Source organism: Chelonia mydas, chromosome 27 (genome assembly GCF_015237465.2).
Source record: "Chelonia mydas isolate rCheMyd1 chromosome 27, rCheMyd1.pri.v2, whole genome shotgun sequence".
In the NCBI taxonomy this organism is placed as follows: Eukaryota; Metazoa; Chordata; order Testudines; family Cheloniidae; genus Chelonia; species Chelonia mydas.
The window spans coordinates 1,696,207-1,719,954 of record NC_057860.1 but is presented as its reverse complement, the minus strand read 5'-3'; the positions used below and the strand labels follow the sequence as shown (position 1 = coordinate 1,719,954).

Below are 23,748 nucleotides of genomic sequence, written 5' to 3'. Positions count from 1 at the left end.
TCGGCATTATCAGGACAGGATTGTATCCTAACAGCCGAATAGTACCTTCTTTCAATGTGACTAGGTTGGAATGTGAGGATGTGACTGTTCGCTTCCCAGCTTATGGCTGCCTCTGTTGCTTAGCCAAAGGCCTTAGCCTAAGCACAGGGCCTCAGACTGTCACAATGAGAGAAGGCCCTTACACCGGCAGACAGTGATTTTGATTCTTTCTTTTAGACCTCTATAACTAGCCAAGTGATAAGAATAGACCTAAATTCTTAGAGTACAGGCCTTTACCGACAGGCCTGAATATCTATATCCTAACAGTCCCCCTAGACTTCTGGTACTCTGGGGCTGCCCCCTCGCCCAAGCTGTTCCTCCAGGTATCAATAATTAAATATTCCTGCGAGCAAAGGAATGGGACCTTGGGTCTCCAGCCTCCTAGGTGAGGGCCTAACCACTGGGCTAGTGTCACTTCAGTTAGCTCTCTGGCCCAATGACTAATTATTCATACCCCATGGGACAGCCCTAGCAGGGGAGAGCCCTGTCCCACAATCCCCCAGAGCCCATGGGGCAGGACGCTTGCTCGGGGGCGGGGGGAGACACAAGTGCCAATCCCTTCTCCACAGCAGGTAGAGGGGGGAATATTGACCTGGTTGCTTGGAAAGGGGCTGAGGTGCAGGTGCCCAATGCAGGAGAAGGTTCATGGCTGGGAATCGCAAGTGGAGACTGGTGCCTCCCTTGGACCCAGACTGGGGGGGAGGGGGCAGGGTCTAACCATTTCCCATGGGCCAGGCTTCTGCCACGCCCATTCCAAGGTGCCCGCCTCTCCCTAGGCATTGCACAGGGGGCTGTGGATCCCACTAGGCAGCAGGTGCCCAAGTCCCACTTATGAATCCCACCCTCCGTGCTTCAGGAGCTCTAGTCTGTGAGCAGTCCCAGCTGAGGGCACAGAACAACATGCACTTCTGCAGCCCCTGCCCAGGAAGCTCAGCCCTTAAAGTCACAGTCCCCCTGCCACAGCCAGGCAGAGTCCAGGACCAGCCATGATACACACAGTAGTGATAATCTCAGGCACAATGTGCCCCCAGGAAAGTCCCACTTGCTGGGCCTGAGGACAGCTGCTGTTATTTCACTCCGTCACTTAGGAGGTGGCTCCTTGACCAGGCCTGGAGAGAGGAAAGGTTCGTATCCCATTACTCATGTCCCAGGCCAGCCTGCTGGCCAGGGGAATACGCACCTCTCCTGCAGCCCTGCCCAGCAGGGGAGGTCTGTGGGAATTAGAGACACTGAGGCCCCAGCTCTGGCGGGTGCATAGCAGAGCTTTGTTGTGGAGAGGGGGAAGCTGAGGCTCAGGGATGGGGTGTGACTCTCCCAAGGTCACACAGTTAATCAGTGACACAGCCGGATAGCAGCACTCAGCTGCCCTGATTTCCAGGCCTGGGCTTTATCCGCTAGCCCCTGCTCCCTCCCCTGGGTGTGGCTGCTGGGATGCCAGCTGCACAAAGGGGAGGGAGGCTGCTTGGCCAGGTCGCTGGGGGCTAATTAAGCCATTGTTCGTGTGCGGCTTGGTAGTGGCACAGCAGAGGCAGGAGCTGTTTTCCCTGCCTGGAGCCAGCGGCCTCCCCAGCACGCAGACTCAGCAGCAGGTCGGTGGCATTTGACAGCAGGGAGGGGCGAGAACGCGTTGGGCCCCCCATTCGGGGTCTCGTAGTGTGGGGGGGAACCTCACTGGCCCCTTGAAGGGGGTGAGGCACAGAGAGCTCCTGGCACCCCCCAAGCTCACAGAGCAAGTCAGCGGCACAGCTGAGAGGCACCTCAGCCCTGCCCTGCGCCTGCCCATTGCTTTAGCTGCTAGGCCCTGTTGTCTCCTTGCTGCCTTTCCGTTGGGGAGCAAGCCGCGTTCCCCGAGCGCGCCGGGGCTGGACGGGGCTGGGTGCCTTCTCTCTGCTCCGGGGCCCGGGCTCTGGGTGAGGCCCCTGCTCCAGCGGCGAGAAGGAATCCCAGCCCGAGTTCTCAGCGGGCACCTCAGCCGGCGAGGAGCCTTATCAGGAGCTGCTCCCATTCCTGGGCGCTGCCCTTTGTTGTGGGTACAAAGAGCCCTGCTCTTCTTGCACCCCGCTGCCAGGGTGATCATGGGCCTGAGGGGTGGCAGGCAGAGCTAATGCTGCCCGCAGGACCTGTGTGGACCAGGCACCCCAGGGCCTGCTGCTCTGGGCACGCCTGGGCGAGCTGTAATTGAGCGAGCAGAGGTAACAATAGCGGTGAACAGGGGTGGCACAGACCCCCGCCTAGGTGAGCCAACAGAGTACGTACCCAAGCTACCTGGTAGGCTTGGACTGGGGTGGATAGCCTGTGCCCCCCATCGTCACCATACTCCTTACCGCACTATGTAGATTAAAGCTAGCGTCCGTGCGCCCACCCACGCTCCAGTCGCACGACTGTACCCTCTGTTCCCTGCCCTCTCCCTGACCAGTGCAAAGTGTCCCCATGCTGCTCTGACTGGTTGCACAGGGCAGGGGTCAGCGGAGATTCGGGCCCCTTGTCTTTGAATCCGCTAGTCCAAGACTCACTCCTCACCCGGTTCTGACAGCCGCTGAGGAGAGCCAGCTGCTCCCTAATACAGAAGCCAAAGGAGAGCCCTTCCTTCTCAGCGCTCAGACGAACTGCTGGGCACCCAGTCTGCTTCTGGATCAGATGCCCCGGGTAACAAAGGGCCTGCTCACTCCCTTGACCGCCTGAGAGGTTTGTGCTCTATCCTGGGGTTCAATCCTGCAAGCCAGTGGGAGGGCTGCCCAAAGAGGGTCAGGCCCCGTTTGCTCCCTCTTGCACAGAGTGCTTCATCCACAGATCCCAAAGTGCTTTACAGGGGGGAAGGTCAGTATCCTTGCTGCAGTGGTCCCCAAACTGTGGGGTGCACCTTCCTAGGGAGGTGGGGGGGCACGGCAGGGTTGCCAGGTGTCTGGTCTTCGACCTGGTCGAAAAGGGACCCTGGTGGCTCCAGACAGCACAGCTGACCGGGCCCTTAGAAGTCCAGTTGGTGTGGCGCAGGCAGGCTCCCTGCCCTGCTCCACGTGGCTCCTGGGAAGCGGACGGCATGTCCCTCCAGCTCGGGGGCAGCCCCAAGGGCTCTGCGTGCTGGCTCCACAGTGCCCATTGGCCAGGAACCACAGCCAATGGGAGCTGCGGGGGCACGGGCAGCGCACAGAGCCTCCGCCTAGGAGCCAGAGGGAGGTCAGCACTGCCCAGAGCCTGCACCTCCCACACTCCAACCCCCTCCTACAGCCCTGAGCCCCCTCCCACCCCAAAGTCCCTCCTGGAGCCTGCACCTCCTGCCCTATTCCTGAGCTCCTCCAGCACCCCAAACCCCTCATCCCTGGCCCCACCCTGGAGCCCACACCCCCAGCCCAGAGTCCCTACCCCCTCCTGCACCCCAACTCCCTGTTCCAGCCTGGAGCCCCCTTGCACACTCTGAACCTCTTGGCCCCACCCCCTATCCCGGAGTCCCCTCCTGCACCCCAAACCCATCATCCCCAGCCAGCTTTTGGAGAAGCTCCCCACTCTCCCTGAGTGCAGGGACCTTGCTGTAGCGGAGGGAGCTTGAATGGGTGTCACGGAGTGTGGGGGAGTCCAGGCCCTGCACCCCTCTTCCAGGGATTCACTGAGACTCTCAGCCAGCCAGTAAAACAGAAGGTTTATTGGACAACAGGAACACAGTCCAAAACAGAGCTTGTGGGTACACCCAGGACCCCTCAGTCAAGTCCTTCTGGGGGAGCAGGGAGCTTAGACCCCAGCCCTGGGGTTCCCTGTGTTCCTCCACCCAGCCCCAAACTGAAACTAAACCCACCCAGCAGGTTCCCTGCTGCAGCCTCTGTTCACATTCCTGGGCAGAGGTGTTACCTCCCCCTCCCCCTCCTGGCTAAGGTTACAGGCTCTCAGGTCTCCCGTCCCCAGGGCACATTCCCAAGTCAACACTCCCCCCTCCCTGCTGCGTCACATCATCACAGTGGGGCTAACAGACATCACTGTTAGGTTTCAGAGTAACAGCCGTGTTAGTCTGTATTCGTAAAAAGAAAAGGAGGACTTGTGGCACCTTAGAGACTAACCAGTTTATTTGAGCATGAGCTTTCGTGAGCTACAGCTCACTTCATCAGATGCATAGCATATCGTGGTTTGCTCCAGGTGATCGCCTGAGACTGCTGGCCCCCACGTGGGGGGAGGGCGGGGCAGGTGCAACTACATTGGGAGAACCCCACCCATCGCTGCCTCCTGGGTAAGAGAGGAGACAGGTGAGCTGCGTTCTAATAACACAGCTGATTTCCCCAGTACCAGCAGCTACTCTGCTCTGCTCTGGCATGTGTGGGGCACGGGCCCCATGGAGTGTGGCGGGATCAGAGCTGGGACCCCAGGCACAGAGTTTGGAGCCAGATTTGACAGGTCCAGCAGTTGGTGGTGGTTGGATCCAGACAGAATGGCCACAGCGTGGGATCTGCCCTGCCGGAGTCCCTGCTGGGCGTGACCAGCCGCTCTCCTGCAAAGTGCCCTGCTTCCCCTGTGCACCCCGGGCCAAGGCAGCCCAGCTCTCGTCCCCTCCCGTGGGGAGAAACAAAGAGGGTTATGAGCCTGCTACTGCACCAGCAGCGCTGCTCCCTTCGATCAAGCAGCACAGAGGGTCACGGTCCTGGGCTTAGTCCCCATCGATGACCAGCCGGGGTACTGCTGGGGGGGTTGGTGCTTAGGCCTCAGGGGCACAATTGAGGTATTTCCTTTAACCAGGACGACTGGTAACCACCATCGCTGGTATCTCACCTCGGCCTCTTCCTACCAAACTCTTGGCTCTAGTGGGACAGTGCAGTGTCCAGAGCATGGCACGTGGGGTCTTTACGCCGGCTGCTCGCTGTGCATGTTGTTCAGTGTGTTATGGGCCGGAGTCTAGTCCCCAGAGCAGCAGCAATGAAGGGCTGCCTCCGTGCTGAGGGGAGGGTGGACTGGGATGGAGCGGGGCCCTGATGGGAAATCTGCGAGGAGCCGCTCCCTGCCTTGCACCCTGGCCTGGGGGTGGATTTCGCAAGCTTCCAAGGCCCTGGGCACTTGACAGGACTGCACCCCACTCTCTGGCCCCGTGGGGGGGTGTGAACCAGTTCACTCACCGCTTGGCAGCCCCACATTGGCCGATTTGGCATAACAGCTCTCGCAGCTCGTCTAGCGCCCCCTGCCGACGGGCTCCGGCACTGTGGCAGTATCTCTCCCAGTAACTTGGCTCTTGGGCTGGGCGTCGCCCTCTTAAGTCCACCCACTCCTGGGTCACGGCTCTACAAACTAGAAGTTCCTAAATGCCTTGAACACAAAGAAAATCCTTCCATGTTCTCTTGGCCCCTCCCTCAGCCTGCAGCACCCCCACTGGGCCCAATAATCCCTGCACTGGACTTGTACCCCCACTTCCCTGGAGCCAGCAGGGGAACCCAGCCCCACCCTCTGCGCTGGGTTCTGGGCCAGAGCCCAGTCTGCTCCTTGGCCTGGGCTGTACTTTGTCCTGGGCCATTTCCAACCCTGAGGCTTCTTGGGCTGCCTCCCTACAGCCTAAGCTCCCACCTTCCCCTCGCGGTCTCTCTCTCCTCCCTGCTTAGTCGGGCTCTCTCCCAGCCTCCCTGCTTGGAGGGATTTCCACACTATCCCTGCTTGGGGCTTTTCCCAGCCAGACTTTGTCACCACTTAAGCCTGGCCCTCCCACTTTACTGCCCCACCTCCTGCCCTTTATGGGGCAGTGCCCGATTCCCCCTGGGTGGAGCTCAGCCCCAGGCTCTCTGCCCTCAGGGCAAGCCAGGCTCTTACAGGGCTCTTGACTGTCCAGGAGGCCCCCCTGGGATGCGAGTCAGCAGCCAATGGATCTCAGCAGATGAACCAGCTCTCGAGCTGAGAGGAGCCCAGTTGCTGTCCGTGCCCGTTCTGCCAGGAAGGGGGCCCACTGCCAGTTGCATCAGTGGCTGATGTGGATGCCCTGGCACTGAGTGCCTCCCCCTTCTTCGTCTTCGTTTCTGACTGATCACCAGTGACTCCAGCTCCCCGCTGGACACCACAGAGTCAGGCAGCACCGGGACACGCATGCGGCCAGCTCTGGCTGCCAAATGCTGTTTGGACAGGACGGGGAGCGAGCACCATCACATCGGCCTTGCTGTCATGGGCAGGTGCCAGGCTTATGGCGGCTCTTCCTGAGCTCCACCTGTCCTGGGCTGGCCTGGAGAAGAGACCTTCTCATTGATTGTGAGGCTGCTGCATTGGTCTGGGGAGTGGATTAATGTTGGCCTCTAGAAGGGGGATGGCCCTTCCTGGCTTCTCTCTGGTGCAGGGAGGCCTGGAAGGAGTCTAGCTTTTGCTAGAGGTTTTGCTATTCTGCTGCTGCTTTTCTTTTCTTTTTAAATACCTGAGCAATATGGCGCTGGCAGAGGACTCTTTGGAGGCTCTGAGGTGGGGCCTGGAAGTTCCCTTTGTCCTTAGTTGGAAGGGCCGGTGATTCTGAACAAGGAGTGTTTTTCATGCAGTGTCTCTGTTCAGTCCCGGGTTTTCAGTGTCTAGCAGTGAGTGTTGTGCAGGTTTCCTCTGAGGATGAGTGATCGCTTTGTGAAAAGTGCCCACCCACAGGTGACAGGGTGTTTTCGTTTTTTATTGTTTTCCTGTGTGAGTTCATTCCAGAGCGTCGTGCTTGTCTGGTTTCACCCACGCAGTTGTCACTGGGGCATTTAGCGCACTGGATGAGGTACGTCACATGTGTGATAGGCATGTGTAGGACCCGTGGATTATGAAAGGGGTGTGTGGGGAGGGGAGGGGGCTGATCATCGTAGCTGTGGAGATATGGCTGCAGGTTTGGCCTCCGTTGTTCTGGCCGGGCCTGGCGGTGCTTGAGTTGCTGCGTCCTGGTCTGTGGGGAGTTCGCTTCTGCTGATGAGCTCAAAGAGGTTGGGGAGAAATAGGTGTTCTTAAAATTGCTTCTTATCTCAAAACAAGTGTCACATCTTTGGTATCTGAAATGTCATGGTCCTGCCAGTTCTCCAGTTGCCCATAGGATCTTCCAGGGCAGACAAGACCTGAATTTCTAATGAGCGAGGGGAAGAGAGAGTTTAAACAAACTTCCCAGCCATCTTTGTACCTTGTAAAGGAGCAGAGAAGGGCGCAGAGCTCTGCCGGTGCCGTGCAGCGAGCGGAACAAGTGCTAACCAAATGGCAGGCTGTTCGCACAGTCAGGGGCACTGTGCTCCTGTGGCTGGCTGTCCTGTTCTGCCCGGACAGGCAGGGAGTGGCTCCTCGCAGATTTCCCATAAGGGTCCCGCTCACACACCTTATCCTGGAAAGGGCCCAGGCTGGGTTCCAGGTGACACCCTGGTTACAGCAGGTAGCCCCACAGGGCACTCTGGGCAACTGGACCCAGCTGGCAGGGGCCCTGGAGCCTGAAGTGCCTGCCTAGGGGACGAGGGAGGTGGTCAGGCTGTTCTCAGGGAGTTCTGCTCCCCAGAAAGCTGATTCTTGGTGCCATCACTCCCCTGTGCAGTGTGGGTGTGAGGCGCTGCCGGATCAGAGTGGGTCACTTTGCAGGGGATGGCTCAAGGCACAAGGCGCTGGGTGGCGGGGAGCCAGGCTGTGTGTCCCCCTCTCGCAGGGGTCCCCTCTCAGAAGGGACAGTGGTATGACAGCCAGCCCCCCTAGTGTATGTATTTCATGTCGTGGCTCCTTGCCACCTGCCAGGCTGCAGAGGGTGGACGAGAGAGCCCCACATACCTCGGACCCTGGCCTCCTGGGTGGGGATGAGTGGGAGGTACCAGAGTCTGGATCCCTCCATGTTCTGCTTGGGCCCAGTCTTCCTGTCCCGTTCCAGTAACATCCTCCTTCCTTCCCCTGTGGGTTTCAGGCAGTCCAAGCCACCAGCCGGGAAGCCCTCTGCATCCCCACTGTCTGTCCAGTCGCTCAGCCTGCCCTGGGCCAGCCCGTGTTACGACAGGGAGCGCGGTCCAGACTACCTGGTGGAAGCCCAGTGGGTCAGGACGTAGGAGTGGCACACGCTGAGCAGGACTTGCCCCCTAGCAGGGGCAGAGCTGTCTGGAGTCCTGAGGGGAGAACCAGTGCCAGGTCTGAGCTGCCAGCACCTACGGGCTCAGCGCCCCCAGCCAGGAGTGGTTAGGATGTCCCAAGGAGAAGGTAAGGTGCTGAATGAGCGGGCTGACACCTTTCAGTCCCTCCCACCATGTCCCCTGCCACTGCCTGGGGCAGCCACCACCACTGCCATTGGGGAAATGAACTTTCAAACCCTTCAAGCAGCTATGACGCCTTTGACAAGGGGAGGTCGTTAGCTATTTGCTCAATGGGCAGGCCAAGCCAGACCCAGATCGGGGGGGCTCTGCCCAGCCAGGGCACCTGAGCCCAGTGTTTAGAGTTTATTTTGCAAAGTGTAACAGGATTGGAACTAAATGAACTCTGGTTTGAACGTAACAAATCTGTGGGTGATGGGAATGGCAGAGCCGTCGCGATGGAGCACGCCATGGCCATGCTGAGCCAGTGGGACCCAAACGTCCCGGGCCCTACTGAGCTAACAGAGAATTGCCCCAGACCGGGGGGGTTGCAGGGCCTGTGACTACCAGTGAGCAGTGCTGGCTCCCTGCCCTCCCTCTCCCATGGCGCCGATAAGGTTTCTTGTCTCCCTGCCCCCATCTCCTCCTGTCCCTGGATCTCCCCTGTCTCCATGGTCACCCTCATCCTCTCACTCCCCTCCAGCTCCATCCCACCCTGTTTCTCACGTTGCCGCAGTGCCTAGGGACCCGGTTTGTGCTAGGTGCTGTACGGACCGCACAGACATGGTCCCAGCCTCCATGTGCTCGTGACCCAGGATTTAGACCCTGCCCAACACAAACCCAACCTAGTCTCTGTTGGGTTCATTTGGATGGAATAATTGGTCCCAGAGAGTCAAAGGTGTTAACATGACCACGTCCACTGCACAACACCAAATAGTTAAACATGGGTTGGGCTTTGGTTTGAGTACAGAGACCTTGGCCTGCTTAGTCCCATGGCAAACACACCAAACACTTCCTTCCCAGGTCTAGATGTGGTAGGTTGGGGGGAGGGGGAGAGAGAGAGGAACAAAACCTAAAGCATTTGAAGTTGAAATCGAATGGTTCTGCAAAACCAACTTAATCCAAACTCCACTAAGTTCCTCTGTCCCAGATCCAGAAGGATCTGAGCTCCTCCCCAGCTTTAAACCGTCCTTTGGAGGAGCCCCTTCAGTGTGCCGGTCACCCAAGGGATCCCCCTCTTCCCTAAGGCCACACCTCCAAGGCTGAGCCTCTGCCCAGCGAGTGAGACAGCCTCCTGTTCACAGATGTTTACACTCTTCAGGGACCAAAGCCCCTCAGCAAGTATTTGCAGTGAGGCCTGGCAGCCTTTTCAGAACAGAGCAGGGTTTGTCAGTCAGCTGGACGCAGCATTGGGAAGTCCTGGGGTGCTGCACGCAGCCAAGCTGCCTGGGAACCCCTCTGGGTCTCTCTCTGTCAGTCCCAGCTGAGACCTGCCACGTTTCTCCCAAGAGCCCACCTGTATTAGAATCATAGAATATCAGGGTTGGAAGGGACCTCAGGAGGTATCTAGGCCAACCCCCTGCTCAAAGCAGGACCAATCCCCAATTTTGCCCCAGATCCCAAATGGCCCCCTCAAGGATTGAACTCACAGCCCCCCTGGGTTTAGCAGGCCAATGCTCAAACCACTGAGCTATCTCTCCCCCCCAGGGATTCCAGCCACCCAACACCTTTCGGTCCATTGTCCAGCTCCTGCACACCCTTGTTGAGCTCCCGTGCTCCACCTGCTGGAGATTCCCCGGGATAAGTGTCAATTTCTAGTTGTGGGGCTTCCATGATCTTTGTGGACCCTCCACTGATATGGGTCCATTTCAGCCAGGCCGTTAACGACCCATTCATCCCACCCAGGCAGTCACCTGACACCCCGCCCCCATGTTTCCTGCTGTGCCCAAGGGCAGCTTTTTACCCTTTCACCGCCACTGGGTAGCAAAGTACAGAGGGAAACTGAGGCACACCTAGGAATCATAAAAATATAACAGAACATTTCCACTTCGTCACACCCTGCTCCAGAAAGAGGATATTGGACAGAGCCTCTTATGCTTCCAGACAGCCCTGGGAAGGAAAGGGCTAGTTCTGCTACTGAACTGCGAGTGGATCTCTGTGATTGGTGGTTACTTTGTCTTGTCAAAAGCAGGAAGGCAAAGGGGGAGAAGAGAAAAGTTGGGAGAATACAGAAGTTTTCGGAGTCCAAAGCAGCAGGTCAGCCTGAGACAGATGCTCTGGGCTAGCATAGCAGCTGTTGCTCTGGACCTTGGCTCCCTTCCTCAGTCTGAGACAATATCTGCAGGTCCCTTTTCCTGCATTAGTCCTGCTCAAGCAGGACAAAGCTGGATGGGCCGTCTCCTCCCATCCTGCTGGTGCTGCCAGGCGCGGCTGGTCTCGGGACCAGGAGAAAAGCTAAGAGCGAGCGAGGACAAGAGAGGGTAGCGGAGGACAGAAAGAGACACACACAGGAGTCTTCTGTCTGCCCTTCCCTCGTACCAGGCTGGGATCCTTGCTAATGTGTCACTCAGCTGCTCGTCACCGCTCAGCCCTGTCTCTCTCCCTGCAGGTGGGAGAAGCAAGGAGGCTTTTGAATACCACACCGTTACAATAAACACCATGGAGAAGGCTTCGGACCTCTACACCCAGCTCGAGAAACTTGGGGCGTAAGTCGATGGTGGGGTTCATCTGCAACAACCGGACTCTGCAGTGGTGGGACAGTCTTGTCCCCAGAGATGCCCTGTGGCTCTGGCTTGCGCAGCAGAAATGTCTCGGGGAGGGCAGGGAAGGGGGCCCTCCCTGTTCTGGTTCTGTGTGTGTTTATGGCAGAGTGTAATGGAGAGGCTGCAGGGCTGGGCAACAGGGGACCTGGGTTCTCTTCCCGGTCCTGTCCTTGACCTGCTGGGTGACCTCAGGCAAGTCGCTTCCCTTCTCTGCCTCGCTGTTTTCCCTTCCGCCCCTTGGCCACTGACATTACAAACTCTCTGGGCAGAGGCAGTCCTCACTGTGTCTGCAGCATGCGGCACAACCAGACCTCTGAGTGTTAATGCAGCTAATCTGTAAAGCCATGCAGGAGCTCAGAGGCCACGGTGATGGGCCGAGCTGGCTGGGGGACAGGAAGGTGTCGATGTAAATGACCAGGGTTTTCTGGCTGTATGAACGGATGGGATAGCTGAAGCTCCTGGCCTCGGGCTCCGTTTTCCTGTATCTCCTTGCTTTGTCGTGACTGGCCGCAGGGCCGTCCTTAGGCATACGCAGCATACAACTGGGGCCACAGCTGGGCACAGGACTGGAGCTGGGCTGGAGGCAGAGCTGGGTGACACTTCCTCCCTGCCCCCCATTGGGGCTGGCCCAGGCCCCGCTGCACCCCCTGAATATTACTCCACTCGCCCCCTGGGGGGGGCGCATCCCACAGTTTGGGGACCACTGCCATAGCACCTAGGAGGTCCAGTCCTGGCTCAGGCCCCTGGCGTGCCAGGCGCTGTACAGACACTGAACGAAAAGACAGTCCTTGCCCCAAAGAGCTGACAATCGACATTCATTGTCGCTGTCTGCCAGCTTTACTAGCTATGGTCTGTTCTGCCCAGTTCTCTCTGGGGATCCCCAGCTGTCTAGTTCAAATCCGGGTGCTGCTGGGATACGCTTAGGAGCTGGCCTGGAGCTCCCCATTCCCACTGCAAGCTGCTGCCCCAGCAGGCCAGGCACGGAAGTGCAAGCCGCCTTGCTGGGCGGGAAGCAGGAGACAGTCCCTCCTTCTTGTCTCTCCCAGTGGGAAGTTCGGGATGGTTTACAAGCTGCAGGAGAAGGCCACTGGGAAGATCCGGGCAGGGAAATACTTCCGGACGCGGACACCCAAGGAGCGGGAGGCAGCCTGCGGGGAGGTGGAGCTGATGAACCTGCTGCATCACCCCAGGCTGGTGCAGTGCCTTGCGGCCTTCCAGAGCCGGGTGGAGCTGGTGATGGTGATGGAATAGTGAGTGGGGCGTGCTGGGCAGGTACAGGGCGGTGGGAGCGGGGGTCTTGCTCGCTGCCAGGGACACTTCGTGGGGGTGGGGGGCGAAGGGGACTGCTCTGTGCACAGGTATTCCTGGCTGCGCCTCGTAGGGGATAGCAGGTGGCCCACCTCCGCAGGCTCCGTCCCTGCTGCCCTGGGCTCCATGTGTTCTGGTGCGTGTGCCCGGGGGGGCTTGCAGACGGTCGATCGAAGTTGAATGGGAGGCTGAGCCCGAAGTGGGCAGCGTCTGCTGAGCCCCCCGCCCCACTTTCTGGCATTAGGAGTTCAGGCGGCTGCAGCGTGGGTGGTGCGAATCTAGCCTCTAGCAGAACCCCTGCCCTGGCCTCTTCCCACCGGAGACCTTCACCGTCAAGAAGGGACTGCAAAGCATGGGATTTCCAGATGGGCCAGTGCCCAGGGCTGCAGCCTCCATCCCCTACCGGGAAGAGAGGGTTCAGGGTGGGGGAGGGCTGTTCGCACAGGTTTCCGGATTTGACTTGGTTGGGTGTCTTTGCTCCCTGCTCCTTTTGTCCAAGCGGCTTCTCCGTGTACCTGTTAGTTGAGTTTAGTGCCTGAGCCAAGTCCCTGGGTAGCGGGGTCTGGGCCGGCACTGCCTTGGGCACAAGATAAAGCCGTCCCTTGGAGTGAATTCCTAGGACAGGCTGCCCCTCTGCTCCCGGCAGCGTCGCGGGCGGGGAGCTCTTTGAGAGGATTGTGGATGACGACTTCGAGCACACGGAGCCCACCAGCATTCAGTACATGAGGCAGATCCTGGAGGGGATCCAGTACGTCCATCGCCAGAGCATCGTCCACCTGGACCTCAAACCCGAGAACATCGTCTGTGTCAGCACAAGCAGCCACTGGGTCAAAATCATCGACTTTGGCCTGGCACGGAGACTGGGTGAGCCAGAGGGGCCCGGCAGGGGAGCCCTGTCCTGGGATCTCCCTGTCCCGGAGCGAACGCCGCCTCCACAGGGGGAGAGGCCCTGATTCAGCTGCACATGCTTAACCTTAAGTATGTTCCTGAGTCCGTCCCTATTCAGCAGAGCTTGTGTTTCACGCCTTGCTGAATCCGGGCCAGCAAGTGGGGACTTCCCCATGTGTCTGGAATAGGGGTGGGCAGAGGGGTCCCAGGAAATAACTAGCCTGACCCTTTGCCCAAAACTGCAACCAAACCTTCCACACTGGGGAGTCCCCTCGACACTCCTGGGGCCTGGCTCTTGGGGGCGCTGAGCAGCTGAAGTCAGTCGGAGCTGCCAGTGCCCGGCGTCCCGGCAGATTGCCCCCCCCAGCTGTGGCGAGGGCTCGCCCAATCCGCCGGTCTCTTCAGGATGCATTGAGCCTCGGCTTGTTTCTGTGGCTGTGTCTTTGCAGTGCACCTCCCTGGCTCTGGCTGGAAGCTGAAACCCCCAGAAAGGCTGGTGTTGGGGCGTTTGGAGCTACAGGGACTTTCCTGCAATATTTCCTGCCCACTTTTGTAGAGCTAAGACACTGGGCAGGGCAGTGGGCTGGTGCTCAGGGGACCAGGGTCTATTCCCAGCTCTACTGCTGGCATGTCACAGCCCCTCTGTGCTTTGTCTCCCTGTCTGTAATGTGAGGGTAGTGATGTGGCCCTTGCAGGGGAGTTGGGGGGCTTTGTTTCTGACTGACTGCAGAGCACTGGAGACCCACAGAAGCAAGGTGCTGTCAACCTGCCAAGTAGATTCCCCACCTCTATTGCAAATTCAGCTCCAGCTCCATTTCAGTTACATGCCACCTGGGATGCAAATAACTGGGTTCTGCCCATGCACCTTGGCACTGGAGAGCACAAAACCAGCTCCCCGGCTCCTGCTGGGCTTAGACAAGGGACAGTCCCTGCTAGTCTGCAGTCCCTTCTTCCCCAGCACACCAGCTCCCCGGGCACAGTCAGTCAATGCACCTGACTCAGGTGTCAGGCTGGCCCTTCAGAGCTGTATGAGCTGGAGTAGACCAGCTCTCTATCCCAGGTGACCCTGGGCGAGTCTCCCTGTGCCTCTGTTTCCCCTTCTGCCCTTTGTGGATTCAGGCTGTCAGCTCTTTGGGCAGGGCCTGTCTCCTGCTGTGCAGCACCTTGCACAATGGGCTCCAGTATCAGTTCTGGGCTCTCGGTGCTGCTACCCTGCGCGTGGGGGTAATCGCTGTGGCAGCGCATTGCAATGGGGATCCCGGAGACATGGACACGGGAGGCTGTGCTGATCCCTTGCAGTGGCTGGGGGAAGCACGGTCTGCAGGGATGGGGATGCTGGACTGCTCTTATCTTGCCCCTTCAGATCCAAAGAGCCCCGTGAAGGTGATGCACGGCACCCCGGAGTTCATGGCCCCAGAAGTGATCGCCTTTGAGCCGGTGGGATTCACCACGGACATGTGGAGCATCGGTGTGATCTGCTATATCCTGTACGTTGCTGCCTGTTAACAGCCTTTGGGGCGGAGGTCCCAGCTGAGCGAGTAACAGCCTCTTCTCTTGCTCCCCAGGCTGAGTGGGGACTCCCCCTTCCAGGGGAACAGTGACATGGAGACGCTGCACAATGTCACGGCTGCCCAGTGGGAGTTTGATGAGGAGACCTTCTCGGAGATCTCCCAGGAGGCCAAGGACTTCATCAGCGAGCTACTGCAGAAAGACAGCCGGTAGAACAGCTGATGTTGTGGGGAGGGAGAAGCGGTACTACCCAGAGTGTTCGGGGAGGGGGGCAGAAAGAGCGCTTCAAGGGGGTGGGGTGGAGCGGCACCAGGTGCGGAGCTGTGGCTGCGGACCGTGAGGTTGACCCTTCCCAACACACATACCTCCTCCTCCATCCCTGAGTAGGTGGTTGGGAGGGACACCTTCCATGGGGAGACAGGCCTCCCTGGGGGTGGGGATGGGAGCCCAGGTAGTGAGTCAGGGGGTTTGCCAATGCCTGGGAGAATGGGTGACACTGGATAAAAACATAAGAACGGCCATACTGGGTCAGACTAATGGTCCATCTAGCCCAGTGTCCTGTCTTCCGACAGTGGCCCCAGCGGGAATGAACAGAACAGGGAATCATCAAGTGATCCATCCCCTGTCGCCCATTCCCAGCTTCTGGCAAGCAGAGGCTAGGGACACCACCCCTGCCCAGCCTGGCTAATAGCCATTGATGGACCTGTCCTCCATGAACTTGTCTAGTTCTTTTTGGAATCCTGTTATAGTCTTGGCCTTCACAACATCTGCTGGCAAAGAATTCCACAGGTTGTGCGAATGTGTGCCTGATAACAGTACTGGCAACCTCGAGACATCAAAGACCATGAGTCAGATCCTTAAAAATCCTGAGACTGGCCCCACCAATCATGATTTAAAAAACATAATCAAGCCATGAGTTTTAGTCTGTCTTGACTTTAACTCCCCTCTACTCGTGTGTGTGTGTGTACACAGATGGAGACGTGCTGTATTCTGGAGGGTTCAGATATGCTCAAGGAGAATTAGAATGGAGCTGATGCAAAATGGTTAAGTCTTTGTTTTATTTGGGTTAGTCCTAAGTGATGAGACTTATTTCAATATCATTGTAATGCTGCTGTTAATGGCTACAAATGTGGCTTATGACAAGCTGGGTAACTGACTAGGAGGATATGAGGGAGAAAAGACCACCTACTAACTCTCTAAGGCAAGAGAGAAATCAAAGGGGAATGTGAACGAGTTTTCTCCTGTTAGAAATGAGCGGGGTACATTGCAAACGAATGGTGAATCAATCGCTGAAGTCCGGAGTGACTGTTTTGAAAGAGTGATGAATGAGGAGAACTGAAGGAACTAAGAACATGTGAGTCAAACCGGGGCGTGATAGACTGCAAGCAGGAGGAAGAGATTGTAGAGGCGCTTGAGAAAATGAGAGCGCACCTGGGCCAGGTGAAATATGGGTGGATGCGCTGAAGTCATGGGGAAGGGAAGGCATAACATATTTTACAAGTCTATTCAATTATATTCTTAAGAAAGACAAAATGCCAGATGAATGGCATAAAATCTTTGCGGTGCCCAGTTTTAAACATAGAGGAGATATTATACTGTGTGCTAATTATCGCCCAATGAAGCTGATGTCATATGCTATGAAAATATGGGAGAAGAATATTGAAAAGCATCTCTGTGGGACAGTTGAAATTTGGAAAGGTCAGTGTGGATTTACACTGGGAAGGAGTACAACTGATGCTCTATATGGTCTATGAATCCTTATGGAAAAGTTCAGAGAAAAGAGATGGTTTTTGGGGTCTTCGAGAAGGTGTACAATCATGTACCGAGAGAATTAGTTTGGTTTAGTTAGTGTCAGAGAAGTGTGCTGGAAGGATGTTTGTCTTGTCCAGGCTACATGCAATGGCGTGACTACCGCAGCCAAAACCAAATGGGACTACTGTAGAGAATTTCTAGAAAATGCTGGCCTGCATCAGGGTCAGCGCTGAGCCCTGGTTTGTTTGCCATTGTCTTGGATGTGATAAGTGAGACTATATGAAGGGAGCCTTGGAATTTGCTATTTGCTGATGACTTAATGATATGTGCAGAAGATTGGGAGGCCCTGCAAACCAACTTTGAATAGTGGGAACACAATTTTGAGCAGGCTGGACTTAGAGTGAACTTGGTGAGACTTAGGCTTTGGTAACTGAGAGACGCACACTCCCCAGAAAGGATGTTGCGAACACCCGAGAAACTACAAAGTGCTCTCCATCGGTATCACAATCTCCTAGTATTTTTCAATCAAGGTTTATGTGAGTGGCCCAGAGCTCTCCATGCAAGAATATCTTTACAACCCCAACCACCTCTGAGTTTTCTGTATGTCAGTGCAGTGACTATATTTATAACCCCCCAAATATTAGTTTTTAAAATAATCAGTTCAGTCAGAATCAAAATATTTCAAAAATAACTTTAAACCCTTCTTCTCTTTGTATAATTTTGATAACACCTACATTCTGTGATGGGGCAAGGCCTGATGGCTATAGTAGAGTAGTGGGAGACAGATATATTAGCCACAGGCTAAACAAATCCCTGTTACCAGGTTAAGCAAATGGCAGCTGTTCCAGGTCAATTAAGACATTTGGGGCCAATTAAGATCTTTCCAAAAGGCAGGGAGGACAGCTAGGTTGATTGGGACACCTGAAGCCAATGAGGGGCTGGCTGAAACTAGTTAAAAGCCTCCCAGTTAGTCAGGTGGGTGCACGTGTCAGGAGCTGTAGGAGGAAGACACACTGCTGGAGAGACTGAGCAAATACAAACCATATCAGGCACAAGGAAGGAGGCCAGGGTGAAGTGGATCTTGAGGAAGTGGGGGCTGCTGTGGGGAAATGGCCCAGGGAATTATACGCATCCTGTTTCTAAAAATCAGCTACTGATACTATTAGGGTCTTGGAGTAGAGGGCGGGCCCAGGCTCTCCCCTTTGCCCCCGATTAATCACTGAGACTGGGAGACAACAGAGACTGTGCAAGGGAGGGTAGCTTCTCCTCATCTCCTTTGCTGGCTTATGATGAAAATGGCTCAGTAAGCTGAGACCCTTGCCTCTAGAGAGAGAAGGGCTATGTGGAGGGTCACAGTGAAATCCACCAGGAAACACGGGACCCACGGAGACAAGGACAGAGCTTTGTCACAATACCTATATGCATTATCTAGCAATTGCAATAAATTTTTTAGTTTTTAATAAAATCTCATAATTGTCCCAATAGCTAAATATAATTCACTTCAATTTTTAATTATTCTTTCCTCCCCCCACCCTCCAGCATCACCTCTGCTGCTCCTCCTGTTCTTCACCCCCTTTCCAGGACCTGGGGGGCAGCTCCAGGAGCTCCTCACCCTGCTCTATCACTATCCAGGCAGGTGCTGGGGGCAAGAGAGAGCAGCAGAGGCACCATCCTGTCCCCATTGCTCCCAGTGGTGCGGGGGCTTACTGAGCTGCTGGGCTTTTTGCTCCCCTCCCCACCCTCCTTGTGGGGCAGTGAGTGGAGGGGACAAACTCTGCTGGCTTCTGGTACTGCTGAGCTTTGTGAGAGGCTAGAGTTTCTCTTGGCATCTCCAAATGGGCTCTGCAATGGCCATGTACCGTGGTCACTGCAGAACATCAAGAGTTGGCAACACTGGGATAAATGGAAATCCCAGAAGGCACATAGGGCCCCGTGCCCATGGAGCCTCTGTGGAGGGCAGCATGCCTGTGGGAGCAGGAGCCAAAGAGGCATTGCCACCCCCTTGCTCTTTGGCCCCCTCAGCTCACACCAAGACCAGAGCATCCTGCTTCCCAGGATTGGAGCCCAGGCAATGGGGTCTGTGAGGGCTGAGCTGTCACTGACTTGACCTCCTGCCAGGGCACAGAGCCTGGAGCCCAATGCGGAGATCACTGCCCATCTCCTGAGCGACGGAGCTGCACTAATCCCCCTCAATGCTGTTGCCCCCAGTTGCCGGCTGCCCAGCGACCAGGCCCTCGCGCACCCCTGGCTGCGGAAGACTGAGCAGAGCGACAGGAAGGTTCTGTCCAAGGAGAGGATGAGGCGATTCCTGGCCCGCCAGAAGTGGCAGGTGCGCTTGGTGCCAGGTTTTGGTGCCGGCTCTGCTGGCATTGGGGCTGCACTCTGCCTGCTGGACAGGGTGTGGCCCGTGCTCTGCGGGGGGCCATGCAATGGCCTGGTTGGGAAAGGGGCTTCAGGAGAGAGCTCCCCTCTGCCGGGGATGCCCATGCCGCTGTCCCCTGGGGGCAGAGAGGTCTCCTGCCCTTCGGCACTGGCCAGCCTGTGCTTGGGACCTGAGGGGGTAGGGGAGTGGTCGCTCATTCCCAGCCAGCTGGGATTTTTCCTCTAGGAACCTTCACTACTGCTTTCCTCTCTAGAAAACAGGCAACGCCGTGCTGGCCCTGCGGAGAATGTCCCGGCTGGCCCACAAGCTGGATGACCCGGTGACCACCCCCAGTGCCCAGGAGAAGGGAGGTAATGGCCCAGCCTGTCAGAATGTGTTAACCCCCTCCCCCCCCCCCCCACACACACAACTGGCACAGGCTCCTGGTCTGCGCCCCGGGGCCCTTTGACTCAGTTAGCCCTGCCCTCCCTGTGACATCTACCAGCTCACCCAACCACGGCTCCTACCTCCACGCGACCAGCAGCCTCGCCTGCCCACCCACCATCTCCTCCAGCCCCCAGGCTGTCCCCCCCCCCCCCCACCCACCATGCCAGCCTCTGCCTCAGAGCCCACCTGCTGCGATCCCCCAATTTCCCCACCCAGCTGACCCCTGCTCCACTCCTGGCTTCATCGTTCCCACATTCACACTTGTGAAATGGCAGCTCGGTGCTGAGAGACAGAAGAGGCTTAGTTCCCCCAGGGTTCTCTGACCACAGGCAGGCCGACCAGTCTGGGTTTAGTTTAATTGTGGGAAAGCTCTGGATGACATGTCCTGCCCAACGCCTGCTGTGTTAACAATCCCGTTGTGCCTGGGGAACATCACCATCCCGGTGGAGCCTCATCATGGAGAGAGGTCGTCTCTGGAGCAGTCCAAGCCCATCTACTGCAGGCTTGGAGGATCAGGCTGTTGACAAGGAGTCCTGGAGTGATGGGGTTTGTTAAACATATGCCACTTAACTGGTGAGCTGGTGTCTGCAGAACCAGCTGGAGGTCTTGCATGGCTGCATTTCCTCCTGGTACATAGAGAACCACAGTAATCCAGCCTCAGTGCATGGACCAGTGGGGCCAAGCCCATATCCCTCAGTCTGTTGCTAGCTAGAGCTGGGAGAAGGCAGTTTAGCAGCATTTGGGCTGTCTGTCGCTCGTTAGATATCTAGTTTGTTGAGCAGTCTGGAAGAACTCTAGGACGGAGGTCCATCTTGGCAAGCTAAGGCAGATGCCCTCAAGGGAAGGGGATGTTGTGGGGCTGGCTAGTTGTTCAAAATGATTTTTCCTTGACCCATTGACTTCACTGCCATCTTGCCTGAGTTTTCATGGATTCATAGGTTTTTGTTTTAAGACCAGAAGGGACCCCTGTGATCATCTAGTCAGCCCCCCTGCATGACACAGCATAGGACTTCCTTGAATTGATTCCCGCTTAGAGTCCACTAGCTGCCATTGCGGATCTTTCAGAAAAGGTATCGAATCTTAATTAAAAACTTGCAGTGATGGAGAATCCATCACAGCCCTCGGTACGGTTGTTTCAGGGGTTAATTACCTTCACTGTTAGCAATGCGTGCCTTATTTATGCTGTGCTTGTGTCCAGCTTCATCTTCCAGCCATTGGATCTTGTTAGCACTTTGTCTGCTAGATTGAAGAGCCCTCTCTGATTTAGAAATCTCCTCCCTAGGTAGGTACCTGCATGCTGTCATCAAGTCACCCCTTAATCTTCTCTTTGATAAGGTAAATAAGAACTTAAGAACGGCCACGCTGGGTCAGACCCGTGGTCCATCTAGCCCAGTATCTGGTCTCTGATAGTGATCAGTGCCAGATGCTTTAGAGGGAATGAACAGAATAGGGAAATTCACTGAGTGATCCATCCCCTGTCCTCCAGTCCCAGCATCTGGCAGTCAGAGGCCTAGGGACACCCGGAGCATGGGGTTGCATCCCTGACCGTCTTGGCTAATAGCCATTGATGGACCTGTCCTCCATGAACTTATCTTGTTCTTTTTTGAACCCAGTTATACTTTTGGCCTTCGCAAAATCCCCTGCCAACGAGTTCCCCAGGTTGACTGTCCGTTGTGTGAAGAAATATTTCCTTATGTTTGTTTTTAAACCTGCTGCCTGTTAACTTCATTGGTGACCCCTGGTTCTTGTGTTCTGTGAAGGGGTAAATAACACTTCCCCATTAATTTCTCCACAACAGTCATGATTTTATAGACCTCTATTATATTCCGCCCCCCTTAGTCGTCTCTTTTCCAAGCTGAAAAATCCTAGTCTTATTAATCTCTCCTCATATGGAAGCTATTTATGGCCCCTAATCATTTTGGGGGCCCTCTCTGTATTTTTACCAATTCTAATATCTCTTTTGAGATGGGAGGACCATGAATGTATATTTTGGCATTATGATATTTTCTATCTTCTCAGCTGTTCCTTTCCTAATGGTTCTTAACATCCTGTTCGCTTTTTTGACTGCCGCTTCACATTGAGCAGATGTTTTCAGAGAGCTCTCCATAAAGACTCCAAGATCTCTTTGAGTGGTAACAGCTAATTTAGCCCCCATCATTTTATATGTAGAGTTGGGATTATGTTTTCCAACGTGTATTACTTTGCATTTATCAGCATTAAATTTCTTCTCCCATTTTCTTGCCCAGTCACCCAGTTTTGTGAGATCCTTTTGTAACACTTCGCAATCTGCTTTGGACTTAACTTTTTTGAGCAGTTTAGGATCATCTGCAAACGTTGCCACCTCACCCCCTTTTCCAGATCATTTATGACTAGGTTGAACAGCACTGGTCCCAGTACAGATTCCTGAGGGACCTAAGATCCCTCTAAGCTGCGTGGCCATGCGGCCACACAACAGGCTATCAAGGGCCGCACAGGTGCGCAGCCACAGGGCCTGGGCTGGAAACACACCACTCCCCCAGCCCCAGGCTGCTGCAGCAAGAGAGAGCTGGGGGGCAGTCCTCTCTCCCCGCTGCAGCCCCAGGGCAGCCTGCACCCAAAACCCCTCATCCCTGGCCCCAGCGCGGAGCCCTCACTCCCAGCCAGAGCCCTCTGCCCCAGCCCTGAGCCCCCTCTCACACTCCAAACCCCTTGGCCCCACCCCCGCCACACATCACCTCCATATTGGTGCACATAACAAAATTCATTCCACACAGGGATGTAAAAAATTAGAGGGAACACTGCGGGGGACCCTGCTATTTATCTGTCTCCACTGTGACATTTATTCCTGCCCTTTTGTTTTCTATCTTTTAACCATTACTGATCCATGAGAAGATCTTCCTTCTTATCCCATGACTGCTTAAGTCTTCGGTGAGAGACTTTGTTAAAGGCTTTCTGAAAGTCCAAGTACACTATATCCACTGGATCACCCTTGTCCACGTGCTTGTTGACCCCCTCAAAGAATTGTAAGAGACTGAGGCATGATTTCTCTTTTCAAAAGCCACATTGCCTCTTCCCCAACATATCGTGTTCATCACCTGTCTGATAATTCTGTTCTTTAGTATAGTTTCAGCCAATTTTCCTGGTACTGAAGTCAGGCTTACCATCCTGTAAGTACCAGGATCACCTCTGGAGCCTTTGTTAAAAATTGGCATCACATTAGCTATCCTCTAGTCATCTGGTGCAGAGGCTGAGTTAAGCAATAGGACACATACAACAGTTACTAGTTCTGCAGTTTCACATTTGAGTTCCTTCAGAACCCTTGGGTGACACCATCTGGGCCTGGTGACTTATTACTGTCTAATTGATCCGTTTGTTCCAAAATTTCCTCTGTTTACCCCTCAGTCTGAGACAGTTCCTTAGATTTTTCACCTAAAAAGAATGGCTTGGGTGTGTGAATCTCCCTCATGTCCTAGATGGGGCTCCTCCAGTCTCTCACTGTAAGGCAGGTGTTCTAATTCTTTATTCATTTTCATGGTTCTTCTCTGAACCCTCTCCAATTTACCAACATCCTTCTGGAACTGGGGACACCAGAGCTGGACACACCAGTGGCATCACACCAGTGCCAAATACAAAGGTAATATAACCTTGTTCATGTTTCCCAGGATGGCATTTGCCCTTTTGGCCATAGCGTCGCACTGGGAGCCCATGTTAAGCTGATTATTCACTATGACCTCTGAGTCTTTTCAGAGTCCCTCCTTCCCAGGATACAGTCCCCTGTCCTGTAAGTGTGGCCTGTGTTCATCTAGCTATATTGAAATGCATGTTGTTGATCTCGCTCTCAGTGACCTGTCCTCTTCCTTATTTACCATTCCTCCAATCTTTGTGTGACATGCAAACTTTATCAGTGAGGATTTTATCTTCTAGGACATTGATACAAATATTAAATAGTGTACGGCCAAGAACTAATCCCTGTGGAACCCCAGGAGAAACATACCCGCTTGGTAACTATGTCCTGTTCAATTGCATTTAGTACAACCGCTGCTGGAAGATGTTAGGGTTAGATGTTTGACTCATTGGTCAAATAGTCTCAAAAATGGTAAAATATTTTAAAGCGCTAATTATTAGAACAGTAACAAAATAGAGTAAGAATTTATGGCCCCCAATCTGTGAGACTTAGGGCTGGTCTCCACTGCTGCTTAAGTCGATGTAACTTACGTCACTCAGGGGTGTGAAAACGACACCCCCCTGAGCAACGTAAGTTACATCGACTTAAAGCGGTGTCCACATGTTGGCGGGAGATGCTCTCCCGCCCACATAGCTTCTGCCTCTCCCGGAGGTGGAGTAGCCGACGGGAGAGCGTGTCTTCACCAGGTGCACGACAGTGGCGCAGCTGCATCAGAGCAGGTGTGCCAGGGTAACGCGGTCATGCAGACCTGTCCTCAGATACTTGGACCTAATTCCAAAAACCAAGATTTTTAACTCAGAAAAATGTGAAACAATGAAATGAAGCTTTAAAAAGGAAAATAATTACCAGCTGTAGTTACAAAAGAGGAATGAAATTAAACAGAAATAAAACACCCAGAGCAACTAGAATCATAGAATATCAGGGTTGGAAGGGACCTCAGGAGGTCATCTAGTCCAACCCCCTGCTATAAAAGACTCTTCAAGCTACTTAATGGCCGTGCATCTGTTCTCTTTATGTTGG

The 23,748-nt window shown here is 55.1% G+C and overlaps 1 protein-coding gene across 4 annotated transcripts in view; it reads left to right on the top strand.

Moving 5' to 3' along the window:
- The first annotated feature begins 1,379 nt into the window (after positions 1–1,379).
- The window catches only part of LOC102943755 (myosin light chain kinase, smooth muscle), a 28,173-nt gene continuing 5,804 nt past the window's right edge, over positions 1,380–23,748 (top strand). Inside the window, exons 1-10 of one of the 4 annotated variants that reach the window (XM_043536970.1) lie at positions 1,380–1,628; positions 4,162–4,268; positions 7,880–8,166; positions 10,645–10,741; positions 11,845–12,048; positions 12,753–12,970; positions 14,358–14,481; positions 14,560–14,712; positions 18,464–18,584; positions 18,892–18,988. In XM_043536970.1, coding sequence (XP_043392905.1) covers positions 8,151–8,166; positions 10,645–10,741; positions 11,845–12,048; positions 12,753–12,970; positions 14,358–14,481; positions 14,560–14,712; positions 18,464–18,584; positions 18,892–18,988 — 1,030 coding nt within the window. In that variant the 5' untranslated portion in view covers positions 1,380–1,628; positions 4,162–4,268; positions 7,880–8,150. Of the gene's footprint in view, positions 1,629–2,572; positions 2,725–4,161; positions 4,269–7,879; positions 8,167–10,644; positions 10,742–11,844; positions 12,049–12,752; positions 12,971–14,357; positions 14,482–14,559; positions 14,713–18,463; positions 18,585–18,891; positions 18,989–23,748 lie in introns of all 4 variants that reach the window. The other 3 variants (XM_043536972.1, XM_043536971.1, XM_043536969.1) reach the window with 3 other exon arrangements.